Source organism: Asterias amurensis, chromosome 12 (genome assembly GCF_032118995.1).
Source record: "Asterias amurensis chromosome 12, ASM3211899v1".
Taxonomy (NCBI): domain Eukaryota; kingdom Metazoa; phylum Echinodermata; class Asteroidea; order Forcipulatida; family Asteriidae; genus Asterias; species Asterias amurensis.
The window spans coordinates 13,818,368-13,832,917 of record NC_092659.1 but is presented as its reverse complement, the minus strand read 5'-3'; the positions used below and the strand labels follow the sequence as shown (position 1 = coordinate 13,832,917).

Sequence of the window (14,550 nt, the reverse complement as noted above, 5' to 3'; positions counted from 1 at the left end):
ATACCGTGTCAAATTCTACTTACTTTTGCTAAGCAGAAATTTGTTCGGCAATATTTTTTACTTTAAGCAGCTCTATAAATTTGTGCCCAGGGCCGCTTTGTTAGTTTGTTTCTTTGTTTGTTTCTTTGTTTGTTGGGTTGATGGGTGTTTTTTGTTTATTAGTTTGCTTGTTTGGAAGGGAAGAGATGTGTTTTCAGCAGTTTCTTAAATTGGTCTGTGGAATTTTAAATTGCACAAATCAAGAAATTATGATTCAGTACCAAGACGACAATACCTATTCTAGTCACTGTGAAATCAGTGGTAAGCATGGTAGGATTGGAACCCACGACCTTGTTATTGCAAGTCATGCAGTCTAACAACTGGACCACAGTGATTTGAATGAAAGGATACGTAAGCAGTTGTACATATCTTTCAGTGTGTTCTCATCGCCGAAGAGTCTGGACTGAAGAAGTTGATGGATGTAGTTTATCTGTGAAGGGGAAAAAACACCATTGAATGTCTGAAAACCACAGCAGGAAAAAGAAGAATCAGCATTTTCAGAAGATACCAGTTAAAACACCTGAGGACCAGTCAAAAATTCTGTCTAAGTGGTCTGGCTGGCTAGTTCAGTGTTGAAACAATTTGAATTATAACACCTCTTGCTTGTTCTGTATTCTGGTTGGCTGAATCACGGTCACATGGGCTGAACTAATACAGACTAGTGATCGTGTGCGCAAGTTTTGTGGGAATAGTGCCGCGGGAATAGTCTTTTAACTTTTGACTGGTTCTCTTAATGATTCATCAACAGCAACTAAAAAAACTCCTTTCTTTTCCAAGTTTCTTTTCTTATTTCACATTTAAGACCGAGGTGTTTTAACAAACACACATGGACTGAAATAATTCCGTAAATAGTGCACGTCTATCCCCCCTCGGGCCTGTGAGTGACCAGAAGAGGGACATATTTCTCTCAGGCTTCGGCCTCGGGAAATAAGTCCCTCTTCTGGTCGGAATAGACGTACACTATTTACCTCATTACCAGTCAATATGTGTATAATAATGACCAGTGGAAGAGCTGGGGGACTGGTGAAATGACAAGCTAATTGGTCATGCTGGTAAGTCACTAGAGAAGTTGAGGGCAAACCCTGAGAATGCCGAGCTCAATCGATGCAAGTAGAAGGGTTATTTAGGACATTATTTAGTACTGTTTTAAAAAACATATGATCACATAACCAGCTTGTTATTAAAAAATGAACATGGATCAGTTGAAAAATAATCTCCTTACCTGCATGGGATGAACTAAGGCCTTTCCATCTGAAGAAAATAAACCAAATTAAGAACATTTTATAAGGTGCTAATAATAATAATAATAAATTGCATTTATATAGCGCATAATATGAATTAACATCTCTATGCGCTTTTCAAAACAACAAATTACAATTACAGCAGAAATATAAACATAAATAACAGAATAAATACACATACTTATACAAAATTTGGAATTGAATCGTTACCCCTATGTAAGGGGGAAAACAAGACAAAATTAGTTCTTAAATAGTTGGGTTTTGAGTAGTTTCTTGAAAGTGTCCAGGGTTGGTACAGCACGGATGTTGGATGGGAGTTGATTCCACAGGGTTGGTGCTGAGATACTGAAGGCGCGCTGACCATAGTGTTGTGTGTGTGCTCTTGGGACTTGAAGAAGTTTCTGGGACTGGGATCGTAGGGAGAGGGATGGGGCGTATGGGTGGAGGACATTTATACTCCTTTAGTTGATGTTAAGTTTGCATCAAAGGTAAAGAATATCTCAGTGAAGGCAACTTTGCCTTTTCATGAGAATCTGAATGTCTAGGGAGACTAAGGTAAAACACAGAAATCAGGGAAAATCCTGATAAATCATATGCCTGGAGCTGTCAACAACACAGCTGTAGTCTTACCTCCAGTGTCAGGATCACTGACTAGGATTTCTATATTCAGCAGCCTCCATGGAATACCTGGATCATCACCCATCAGTGTTAATGTAGCCTGGAAAGAAGACCACACATACATAGATAATTCAACATACATGTACAATGGTGCTAAGCATTTCACGAAATGTGTACATTAATGCTTTCTTTCTTCAATAGCATGTTTCATTTGAAGCAGTTCTCCGCACACAACCAAGTAACAGGCAGAACTCTTATGTAATAATAAAAAATTATATAGCACTTTACACACTCGAAGGGCGTCTCAAAGCGCTTCCAACATTATTACTCCTGGTCACTGGGCCATTTAATTCATTCCTTAAACCATCTCAGCTCAGTATCCAGCCAAGCTAAATCAATCACAAGAACCATCTCTACCCTCACAGGTACCCCGTTACCCCTGGGTGGAGAGAAGCAATTATAGTTAAGTGTCTTGCTCAGGGACACATGTGTCACGACCGAGACACGTCCCATCCAAAGGATGAAGCAGTGTTGCTTAAGGACACAAGTGTCACGACTGGGACTCAAACCCACACTCTGCTGAACATAAACACCAGAGTTTGAATTTCGTACTCTAAACCACTCGGCCACGACACTTCCATTGAGCTGTTGTTTATTTGGTGTCTTTGTAGCAAAAAGTGTTCCCATGGTTGTGGCTGTGCACTCTAAACGAATCTTACATTTTCTTGAAAGATTATAATAAATTCCAGAGCTTTTATATGAGAACTTTTGTTGTATTTATTATACTGCAAAGAGGCACGGAAAATATTTTCTAATTCCAAAGTGAAGTGGTTAATAGAAACTGTATATCAAAGCCGTAGAAACTAACAGAACGAAAACTCACCTCAAATTCTTGGGGGACACTGAATTTTACTCTTCCATCAACTGCAAATAGAAAAAGTTTAAATGAATTTATAAAAAGTTACCCCTCCTACACTTTGTAATATTTTCAACTGAATTGAGCAACCATTCCAAACCATCCAACAACATGGCTTGTGTATTTTTTTTGTATGCAAGTCGCCAGACACACAAGGCCTGAAGGCTACTTCAAGGTGTGGGCTACAATTATTTTTTTCCAGAGGCCATTGCCACCTACTCATAGGGCTGAAACAGGGTTACCCCTTTTACAGTCCATACGGATGTACAATGTAGGCTTGCGTATCATCAATCCGAAGCCTGGCCGGTAGAGCAGAAAGCACTACCTCCCCAATTTTACGTAGCAAGTGTTACGAACGGGATTCAAACCAACACTCTGCGGAACACAAACATCAGAGCTTGAGTCCGCTGCTCTTAGCTGCTCAGACACGACACCCAAGGTAAAACTGCAACCTGAAATATACTCACCAATGGATAGGTTTGACAGCTGAGATGGTAATTTACTGGTGACCAGACGATGCTGGATGATTTGGTTGAGGCGTTGTAGGACATTGGCTTTCTCATTTTGTGATATCGGGTCGGGCGGTACTATTTTTTCCTGGAGGAATTTAAAAATCAAGGTCACTTTATTTCTTTTGTAAAAAGTTAAATTTGAAGGGGTGCAGACACTACTTTTCAAAAACCTAAGCATACTGTATTGCATGTATGTAATACAAAAAGATTGCAGAGTTAATAAAAATAATAACCAGTTTTTACATAGCGCTTTTTACACCCGAAGGGCGTCTCAAAGCACTTTCAATATTACTACCCCTGGTCACTGGGCCATAAATCATTCCTTAAACCATCTCAGCTCCCTGGGGAGTATATGGCCTGTGCAATGAATGCGCTACTCAGCTAAATTAATCATCAGAACCATCTCTGCCCTCACAGGTACCCCCCATAATTGAAATGAGGAAAACATTAATACTACATACCTGCAGAGTATTTTAATATTATTACACTACATGGGCTGAGAGATATAGCACATTACCAGAAACTTATTCACAACTTCTTTTTTTGGGGGGGGGGGGGAATTTGTATTTTTTGTATTTTTGGAAAGGAATATTTTTTACTCTCAAACCTTGATACACGTCGGCATCCTCTTGTACTGTCCTGTCGTCAACACATCCACAGCAACAGGTAGAGAGAAATTTGGCAATCTGAAATTACAAAAGAAAAAAACTCTCAAACCTTAGAACAACAATAATGTTTCAAAAACACACTTGATTTTCACTCGATTGTTATGTAGAAAGTTTTCATCGGAAACTACAATGAAGAGTTGGCAAGTTCAATACCATTGTGAGTTGTTTTATAGTCTTTTTTTTTAACTTCAAGAATATAGTCTTCGAGTATTTTGTTAAAGCACAGAATAAACTCTTTGACTATTTCCTGGCGATGACTAGAGCAAGCTAGTCGAAGCGTTGACACCAATTCAAGAACTGACTCCACTAGTACAGTTAATTACGATCCTATAAGCTAAAATAGTAGTTCCAGCCTATTTCTATACCATCCGACCAGGTAATAGCTAATAAGCAGGACAGTTGTTTTCAGAACTGAGAAGTCTCCCGAACACCCGAACAATCTACTCCGCGGTAGTAGAATAAAGCAAAACAGTTCTCCAAGAACAAACTCTACCTGGCAAGTAGATACACACATGGCGTTACCGCAAACCAAATATATATATTTCATAACTGCTTTGAATATCTTTTTGTTACCTCACAGAATAAAGTCTGTGAGTATTTTTGTTATCTCACAGAACAAATTATTTGAATATTTTGTCGACTCATACAGTAAAGTCTTTGGATAATTTTCATTACTCAAAGAATAAGTCTTTACAAAATGTTTCTACTCACAGAATTAAAGACTTTGAGTGTTTTAGTTAACTCAAATAATGAAGTCTTCAAAATTATGTTCACTCACAAAATAAAAGTCTTTGAGTTAATCTTTTTTAACTCAAAGATTAATATTCTTTGAGTGTTTCATGTTAACTCACAAAATAAAGTCCTTGAGTTTTCTTTATTGTACTCACAGAATGTGTCCATTAACTAAAAGCATTCACCCAAAGTTAGGTTTTTGAGTATTCTTTTTTTAGGACTTACCTAGCATGGACGAGATTCTCTCTGGCGATGTGAGAGAGCATGTCAGCCGTGTCGACAAACAGCAGCGACTGCTGATCCAGAAAGGAAGAAATTGCCTTCAAGGAAAAAAAGAATTACAATAACAAATTATCAAAACAGTTATAAATAATATCTGCAAATATTTCGGCCTACCTTCATCTGTCATGGTCCAATTGTGTTTCTGTTTGGTCCAGTTGTTCAGCAGATCAAAGAAATATCCAGTTTGTCATCAGTGCTTGGAAAGATGTATATTTTTTTTCAGGGAACTTTCTGCAAAATCAGGGAGAATGGACCCTTCCCATGAAATATGCTTATTACATCAACACTTGTGTATAGACCCTATTGCTTGGCACACGCCATAGGGCTGTGCTCTCAGCTGACCTCTGCGTCACGCAGCAATTGGCCGTGTACAAAACAGCGCGAATGTTCCCTCGTTTTGCCAACCAAAATGTTAGTGCGCACGCGCTGTGTACAATTTACATATTTCAGGGGAAGAGTCTATTGGTAGCTCTGCAAGGGGCACCAATGCAATGACCAGGGTGCATCTGTCATGACAAGTCAGGCATTATGGGTTAACATTCCAATAAAATCATACTGTAGATTTTTATTGCTATTAAGAGTGCCAAGTGCTATACTCACAGCGCATTTGTCCACTTTGGCAGCACTACTGGCCCACTTCACCAGTGCTAAGAGTCGGACAAAAGACTGTCTTGTACTTCGTGCAAACTTCACGATCTCGATCTTCCTGTTAGTTTAAAAGTCAGAGTGGTAAGTTAGCAATCGAAGATGGTCTGTCATGGCACTGAAAACTTGCCTCACTTGGGTCATTCACTAGGATTCTGCCTCGCTCTAACAGAAAGCAAAACAATAAAACTCAACTACACATACCTCAAACTGTTTGGGTCTGATTATTATAGCGGCAAGCCTGATCCCATGTAACTTATTTAGTAATAATAATACTTCGTTCTCATAACACTCTATCACACCCCTAAGGGTGCACCAAAGTGCTTATTTGCTGGCCAAAGGATGCTCAATTGAAAACAAGGTCTTTGTAATGTTTTAACTTGGAGTTCATCTTGGTTTTAAAATCCCTACTGGGGCATTCTAAATGGTTTTATCGTGATGATTTGTGTCAATAAGCCATTTGCATGTTAGATTTTAATATTGTCTGGTACAATGACGTGCTTGATCACAAGTTGCCACTTAAATGTGAATTCATCAGACTGTAGAGACAGTTGCTATGTCACATGATTCATGTCACATGATTCGATCAAGCTTTTGCGTAATTACATAAGGGGTGGTGAACACCCATACAAAATTCTGAATGAATGAATAAACGATGGCATAATGGTACCAGGGTCTGCTTAGAGGTTGCATACAAAAGCTTGCCCTAAACCATTTGACATAGCCAATGTCTCTTTTGTCTTAGGAATTTCAATTTCAGCGGTAACTTGTGACTCAGTCATTATTCAATCTAACTCGAAAGTGGTTTATTTGATCTGACGTAAAAACACAAATTTAATCGTTGTTGTTGCTAGTGTCGTGGCCGAGCGGTTAAGAGCACCGAATTCAAACTCTGGTGTTTCTGATCAGCAGAAAGTAAGAGAGTGTGGGTTCGAATCCCCAGCCGTAACACTTGTGTCCTTAAGCAAGACACTTAACCATTGCTTCGTCCTTCGGATGAGACGTAAAGCCGTTGGTCCCATGTGTTGTGTAACGCATGTTAAAGAACCCAGTGCACTTTTCAAAAAGAGAAGGGGTTTGCCCCGGTGTTCCTGGCTGTGGCTGCTGTATGTGCTGTAGCACCTTGTAAACCATTATAAGGTGCTTAATAATTGGGTCTTAAAATTCATCACTGCAATAACCTATCTTTCTGAAAGTTTGTATATACTCAGCGCCTTGAGTACCTTGTTTGGTAGATACGTGCGCTATATAAGACTTTGATATTATTATTATTATTAGCTGGTGCATGGGGGAATCTGGGAGGCAAAGCATGGTATCTGGCATTTTTCCTCACCTCTCCATATCGGTTTTTCTTGGTAGCAGCTCAGACAGCACAGTCAGCTCATGATAGGTCTTCTGTGTCAAGAAATCCAAGAGTAAACCCAGGGAGATGCTGTTTGTGCCGCTGGGTGATGACGCCCTCTGACCCGGTACTGGGGTAAGGCTCATCTGGGCTTGTGCCTGGGCTTGGGGTGTTAGGATGGGTGCCATGGTCAGGTGTCAATAAAAAGGCTGTGACTTTGTGAAGATTTCCAACTTGTAGATTAAAATGGTTCCATTTGGAGTTATTATCTACCAGCTCTCTGTCAGGAATAAAGATTATAAATATAAGTTAATTGTACATCATACATGTATACTTGTCAGTGAGACGAATTATTTTGCATGTAAAAACATATTAACAAGTTATGGTATGTTATGGTAAAATACCATAAATGGTTAATATGTTTTTACATGCTAAAACATTGTTATACTAATTTCTCAAAAACTACAGCACCTCAGCAAATAATATTTTAAGGGAAGCTTTCTACTATCATTATCTTTAAACTGTTGAAACTTAATGTAAATTTGTGGACATTGTGTAAAAAGTACCCAGACCCTTTAAGTGAGAAATTACCTCTTTCTCAAAAACTACATTACTTCAGAGGGAGCCATTTCTCACAATGTTTTATACTATCAACAGCTCTCCATTGCTTGTTACCAAGTAAGTTTTTATGCTAATAATTATTTTGAGTAATTACCAATAATGTCCAGTGCCTTTAAAGAAAAGCCAATAAGTTAGTGTTCAATCATAGCTTAATGGATTCGCTTTCTCACAGCTGATGGTCATTGGGGTACCACAAACAACTCTGCGACTGGCTCGCTAAACTCATGTCTTTCAAAGCCCTTTGTGAGTTGCCAAATTCTAAGCTCATAATTACACACTAACAAAAGTATGTGGAAGTAACATTTTATTATTAAAGTAGCGGACAATGTAGCTGTCACCCAGTTCTTTCATCATCCTCTTGTTCTTCCCCATTAACAGCAGTGGAAGTAAATTTAGTGGGTCAAAAAAATTCAGAAATTTAATTTTTTGTTAAAAAACTTACAAATCCTCAGAAAAGCCAATTTCCTTGGTAAACAAATTTCATTGTTATTCACTCAGCCTAGTACAAACCTGATGCTTCACAGAGGCAATGTAGGCAATTGCCTCCCTGACCCCTGCCTGGTCATTGCCGCAGTGTCTCTTGAAACGTTTCAATAACAATGTTCAATTAGGATAACTTCTGTCCGTATCACGCCACCACTTTTTCACTCATTTTTACAAAAAGGGATATCTCGTAGATTTCATATTGAATGAAAAAGTGGTGGCGTGGTACGGAAACTTTTCCTTTATGGAAAAGTTTCTGTATGGCGCCACCACTTTTTCATTCGAAATAAAATAATATAGTATCTAATTTACCTGATTGATATATCCCTTTTTGTAAAAATGAGTGAAAAAGTGGTGGCGCCATACGGAAAGTTATCCCAATATCAAGAAAACCCGGTAACAAAAAAAATATGCTTACTCACATTCCTCAATAGATAACAAATTCAAAATTGACAATAGCAAAATATATGGACCGAATTTATGTGACGAATGTAAGTGTACAGCTAACAAAATACGGCTATTGACTTTTGACACACAAATCCCCATCCATTCTTCATTGCATTTTTATGTAGACTAGCAGGTGAGGCAGTGTGTCAAGTGATAGTGTGTGTGTGTTTCAATGACCCTCACAATTTGTTAACTTCCTAATTATTTTTCATCATAAAATCCTTTCCTTTGTGTTCATAACAACAATATTCCGGGAAGAAACACACACAAAACAATAAATATATATTATCACCGTTTCCGGTTGCCACAAAATTACCTAAAAGGTGTGAATCACCGATGAAATCCCACGCATTTTTCGGCCGTTCTGATGTTTTGTGCACGATTTCTTTTTCATTTCTGTGTCGCGACGATCTATAATAAGGTCACCAAAAGAGGGCGTTGCAGCTATTACCAGACCCCTTAGATTACTAACATTTTTTTCAATTGTTATTAATTTTTTGTCACCATCTGGTTAGTTTTTGTGTTGGTGTTTGTTAATATCTCTTTTGCGATAATAAGCTTACTTTTCTTATAACGCAACACTTAACGGGAACATTTCCATATCCCGCCCAACTTTTCACTCATTTTCACCCAAAGATTTCATTTGAGTACTAATTATTTCATAACGAATGAAAAAGTGGTGGCAGAAAACTACACGCGCATGATTGAAAGCATTTTGTTGTGGATACTCCCAGACCCATCTTAAAATGTTTCAGAAACATTCAAGTAGTCTAAATGATCTATATCTATGATAATACTTGTCAAGCCTTTTCAGCATCTAGACAAGGTGAAAAGACAATATGAAGAAATTTATAAGTGGGAGGAAAACCACAGAGAACTGTTCCAGGGAAAATCCACGAAGTCAAAATCTTAGGGACTCTGAAAAACCATTTGGAATAATAAAATTACACCATGTCATGTCAGCACTCTGAAAATAATGCAACCCCCCTTGTTTTTTATTCACTATTTCTTCGACTTACCTCAGTGGAATCGGTCACCTATAATTACCTATGCAATTAGAACTGTTGCAGATTACAGAACTATTATAATAGTTCTGTATTTGCATGAAACGGGGAGGGGGGGGGGGGGGGAGTGATAGTGTTGCATATAGTCGTAAAACAAAAAGTAGCTTAGCATGATGAAAGAAGAAAATAGATTCCTCCATGCTTACCAACCAATCTGCTATAATATGCCATCTGTGACTACTATCTTACTCAGGTTTCTGCTTAGCAGAAAATGTTAAGCATCGAAACTGGGCACCGATGATGTATATTAACCATAGCAATTCTTTTTGTTTTTGTTCCTCCATCCCTGTCCGGAAGTATTATTTTGTCGATTATGACACAAATAATAACAAACAGCTGCTCAAACTTAAATATTTCACTACTTTTAGATGGTTTCTCCAAATGTTTTCATTATGCGACCCCCCCCCCCAAAAAAAAAAAAGAAAAAAAAAAAAGAAAAACAAAAAAGAAAAAAAGTTCAATATAATTCTACTTTGAAAGTTCACCATGGAATTACCGTTTTAATATTATTATAAAGACACTAATTCCAAAATATTGCTTTTTGAATTACTTATTTGTATTTCTGAACAAAGTGGGTTATTCCAACCTTTTTAAATTCAAACACTATGGGATCGTCCGAGAGAGAACGTTAATGAATGAAAAGTTTTCCTTGCACTTTTAGTCAACAGAGGGCGGTATAAATGGAATCTCTTGAAGAACAATCGCCAATAACTATTTCAAACTTACATATTTTTTGTGTGAATGGTGGAAAAATACAACAATGATCGTCATCTTCACAAAATTAATAAGTATGTATGTGAAGTAACAATTAATTGGTATAAAAAGCAATCACAACTATTAACAATTGATAGCTAGTCGGGGGGCGGGGGCAGAGGGGGTCTTGATTAAAAAGTAAATAACTTAGAGGGTTTTATATTGGCGTGCCTGCTACTCTGTCTAGCTGCATTTCGTGTTAGTGCTGCACTGCGTCTACCGAACACAACAGAAAAGCAACCGGTCACCACCACCATCTACATGTGTAATTTATCTCCCAGTGACATTCCGACCAGCTGTGTGCCGTAAAGTTGGTGCAGTTTTGTGATACATTCTGCAAAGTTCACGCTAATTTTCACCAATTCACCAGTCATGATAATATCGCAGACTGTGATCAAACCGAACAAGTAAGTCCCTCCGAAGGGATTTGTGACATTTCGAGCCCGAAATCCGTCCCGGTTTCTGTTGGAAAGGAGAAATTGTGGCACTATGCGAGAGTATAAAGTTGTCGTGTTGGGCAGCGGTGGGGTCGGGAAGAGCGCCCTAACCGTGCAGTTCGTCTCGGGCAACTTCGTGGAGAAATACGACCCGACGATCGAGGACTTCTACCGCAAGGCGATTGAAGTGGAAAACACCATGTCGATTCTGGAGATTTTGGACACTGCAGGCACGGAACAGTTCGCTTCCATGCGGGATCTTTACATCCGAAATGGCCAGGGTTTTGTCATTGTCTACAGCGTCACAAACAAGCAAAGTTTTGGGGATGTTGTAAATTTACGAGAACAGATTTTAAGGGTCAAGGGGTCAAGCCAAGTGCCCCTGGTCCTGGTGGGAAACAAGGCAGACTTGGAGAAGGAACGACAAGTCCCCACCACAGAGGGAATGTTGCTAGCTAGTAAATGGCAAATCCCATTCTACGAAACCTCCGCAAAAAGTACAATGAACGTGAACGAGGTTTTCGCAGAGTGTGTGATGGAGATTATGAGGCTACTGCAGACGGGAAAAAGGAATAAAGAAAAGTTGTGTCGAGGGTGCAATTTACTGTGAACGAGAAAAGGTGAGTAATTGATGAAAAGTGTTTGAGAATTTAAATTAACTTAGTCAACTGTTTGACAAATCGGCGGTGGTGTTGGTGTTGGTTGCGATAATCTTATATGTTTGCGCAGAACCCTTCTAATCCAAAAGGTTTATAGTGATTTAGAACCGCAATGCGTTACGGTTATGGGTAGGCAGCGGTGTACGTTGTCAAGCACAACGAGCGCACGCATGGCCTATATCTTTATGTGGGTTCAACCGGTTTAACACTGCAGTATCCCAGTGTACACTCCTGAACTTGTGAAACATTGCAAAAATGTTGGATTTTTGTGCGTAATGTTACTGTCTTCTTGAGTCTTGAGTAAAGTAATCCCTACATACAGCTCACGTAGGAAGCTAAACTGGGATGGTGCGTTGGTGACCCACTGACATCATTGGACGACGGTGCAAGGTGCAAAGAGAATTAAAAAATTTTTTTTTAAAAAGTTGTGCACTATTTACATTGTGCAAGAGCTAGACTGGGTTTGTAGTTATCTATAATTAGTAAGCACCTTTTTTTCATCCAGCAGAACAGAAGACGGTGATTAGCAACTTTTTATCAAAGCAAAATTGACCTGTTTCAGAGCAAGACACTGTAGGCCCTACATCATGTATGCAATTGTAACAATCATGTACCCCGAACTTGGCTTTGTGAAATGGTGCACAGGAGCTAATGTTATATATTTTGTACTATATTTTGTACGATAGTAGAATGGTGTGTATTCATATAGGGCAGATCTTTTCTGTCCCAACTTCAGAATCGTCCCATAAGGGTTAAGACCAGTCTCAAACTTGAGTGTTACAGTCGGCAATCGACATCAATCAAGGCCAATGTACTCCCAATTTACAATGTTTATAAATGACTATATGAGAATGAAACTTGTTGGTAGTGAAGTAAATTCACGGATTCAATTCAAGTTCACTTACGTCCAACGTTATTGAAGATTCTAACTATGTAGAAATGTTAAATTATTCTTATCTTGTTGTAGTTTTTTGTTGAGAAAAATACAAGTGAACAAAAAACAAACAGGGATAAATACAATTGTCGATTCTAGTTTTGGCATGCAACTTTTCAGCTGATCAGCTGGTTTCCTTGTTTTTTTTATTTCTCAGCTCTCGCTGTGAAAAAACACCGGGTTTAATGTCTCTCTGTGCCTGGAAATTGCGTCTTTGTTGCTGTTGTGTTTGACAAACCTATGCTGCATGTGCCTGAATGTTTGAAGAAAAAAGGAACATTTTACATACATTCTGTATGAAATGTGTTAATAGTAGGCTATACGCCCAGCAGTATGGAAAAGCTGATGAAACTCTGTCATGGCTCAGTTCAGTTGTCAACCAATAAAAGTATGAAGTGTTAAAAAAATACGACATCAATTTTTATGTCACAGAAGTTGGCTCCATTGTTATACATAACAGAAAAGTCTGCATACCATTACTAACCTAAAACCATAACCATCAAATACCATTCAGGCCTGCCAGCATGAGCATGACCAAAGCTTGAACTAAACATATAGGCTTACACGTATAACGTAAGGAACAAAAACCAGCAACAAATACTTTATTGTCAAATTACTCAAAAACCACTTTAGTGCATGTCCTTCACAATCCAGAATTCTGATTCACAACTATCAAAGTGATTCACTCATTGGCAGACAACTGCCAAGTCAAAAAAAGAAACGGAAAGTTGCAACTGTGTAACAAAACATTTAACTTTTGTGTGGGGTGTATTTTTTCTGGGAGGGTGTTCGGTGAATGACATGATGAGTCAATGAGGTTTGTACAGTCATTGTGTTGTTGTTGCTTGGTGTTTTCTCTATAGCTTTGGGGTCATGTCCCCTCTTGACTTCAGGGTGGGTTGGGCCTCCATGTGAACCCCATTCAAAAGGGTCAGTGAATTGCGTAGTTTTAGAGTGTACAGGGATTTCCTAGTCAGCTCTGCTGAGAGATTTATTCTCACAATACTTAGCTTGTGATTGGCATTGACTAAGGGCCAAGTTGGCTATAATATCATATTTTTACATGAAACAGAAACTGCATTTATCTGTCTTCATTTTATATTTTTTTGTAGGTAGTTTCTGGTTTTCTGAATCGGTTTCTCTTTTGGTGCAAATCACACTAAGCAAATGTTTTTTTTAAGCCACCGCAAAATCTTGACTTAACAAAAATCAAGTTTGGCCCACTTTATACAGCTGGTACACGTGTAAGCATAAGCAATTTGATTATCATACAAAGGAGTATGCATACACCGGGAGACCTTGCCCTGCCTGCAGCAGTTATAATGTTGTGGTAATATACCAGCCAAAATGCCATGCAATTTAAACTGTGGCAACTAATGCCCTTTCTGTTTGCTAAGCGAAATGAACTTCACAAATGATTGTTGTTTTTGACCCAATGACCAACCAATGTATGGGGGTGATTTTATTGGCAAATTTCCTTGCATCACTTTTACAGTTTTATCTTATTTTGAATGCTTTGATGTTGTTCTCATGTATCAATGGCCAAATAAATAATAAGAATGAGAAAATAGTTTGTTTTGCTTGTTTTGTATTGCACACATCCCCCCCCCCTCACGCAGTCAAAAATACTGTGAATTTATTCTACATTTTCAGTTTTTACCAATGGTCTGAATTCATTTAAAAGAAATCGCATAATACTGCATAATAATAGGCCCCTAAACTTTGGTTGAACTTGTGTACAAACGAAAAATTGCTTTTTGAGTGGCTGTTACTCCAAACCTTAACAAAATTCAATTTAAAGAAATGAATGGTTTTTCAAAGTAGGTGAAGTTTATTATCACAGATTTTACACGGTACTTAAAGGCTGGTCACACACCGGTGGTATCATCATGAACAAAATTGTTTGGGATCTAGATTCAATGAGGTTTGACAAAGAAACAATTTTGTCGTGGGATGTGGAAGGGTCTCTCGACTGAACTGCAGGAAAACTTTATCAGCAGAACTGTTCTCTTCAAAAGGAAATAGTTGGCTAAAATTTTGAAAAGAAGACGGAAAGAGCGATTGTGAAATTATTTGTGTTTTCAAAGATCAATGTTGACCTACTAGATGTTACAGTCTTGGTGTACCCATGTGACGTAGGCAGCATGCTTTATAATT

At 38.4% G+C, this 14,550-nt stretch overlaps 2 protein-coding genes across 2 annotated transcripts in view; one reads left to right on the top strand and one right to left on the bottom strand.

Moving 5' to 3' along the window:
• The window catches only part of LOC139944882 (mediator of RNA polymerase II transcription subunit 14-like), a 44,679-nt gene extending 35,732 nt beyond the window's left edge, over positions 1–8,947 (bottom strand). Inside the window, exons 1-10 of the mRNA XM_071942033.1 lie at positions 8,863–8,947; positions 6,987–7,275; positions 5,609–5,714; positions 4,952–5,046; positions 3,934–4,012; positions 3,282–3,411; positions 2,782–2,822; positions 1,911–1,998; positions 1,262–1,290; positions 391–469 (exon numbers count right to left, since the gene is read on the bottom strand). Of these exons, the coding sequence (XP_071798134.1) occupies positions 391–469; positions 1,262–1,290; positions 1,911–1,998; positions 2,782–2,822; positions 3,282–3,411; positions 3,934–4,012; positions 4,952–5,046; positions 5,609–5,714; positions 6,987–7,183 (844 nt within the window). The 5' untranslated portion in view covers positions 7,184–7,275; positions 8,863–8,947. The remainder of the gene's footprint in view (positions 1–390; positions 470–1,261; positions 1,291–1,910; positions 1,999–2,781; positions 2,823–3,281; positions 3,412–3,933; positions 4,013–4,951; positions 5,047–5,608; positions 5,715–6,986; positions 7,276–8,862) is intronic.
• A 1,642-nt stretch (positions 8,948–10,589) lies between these two features.
• LOC139944830 (ras-related protein Rap-2a-like) overlaps positions 10,590–14,550 on the top strand; it is a 45,744-nt gene continuing 41,783 nt past the window's right edge. The window contains exon 1 of the mRNA XM_071941953.1: positions 10,590–11,420. Coding sequence (XP_071798054.1) covers positions 10,853–11,410 — 558 coding nt within the window. The 5' untranslated portion in view covers positions 10,590–10,852 and the 3' untranslated portion in view covers positions 11,411–11,420. The remainder of the gene's footprint in view (positions 11,421–14,550) is intronic.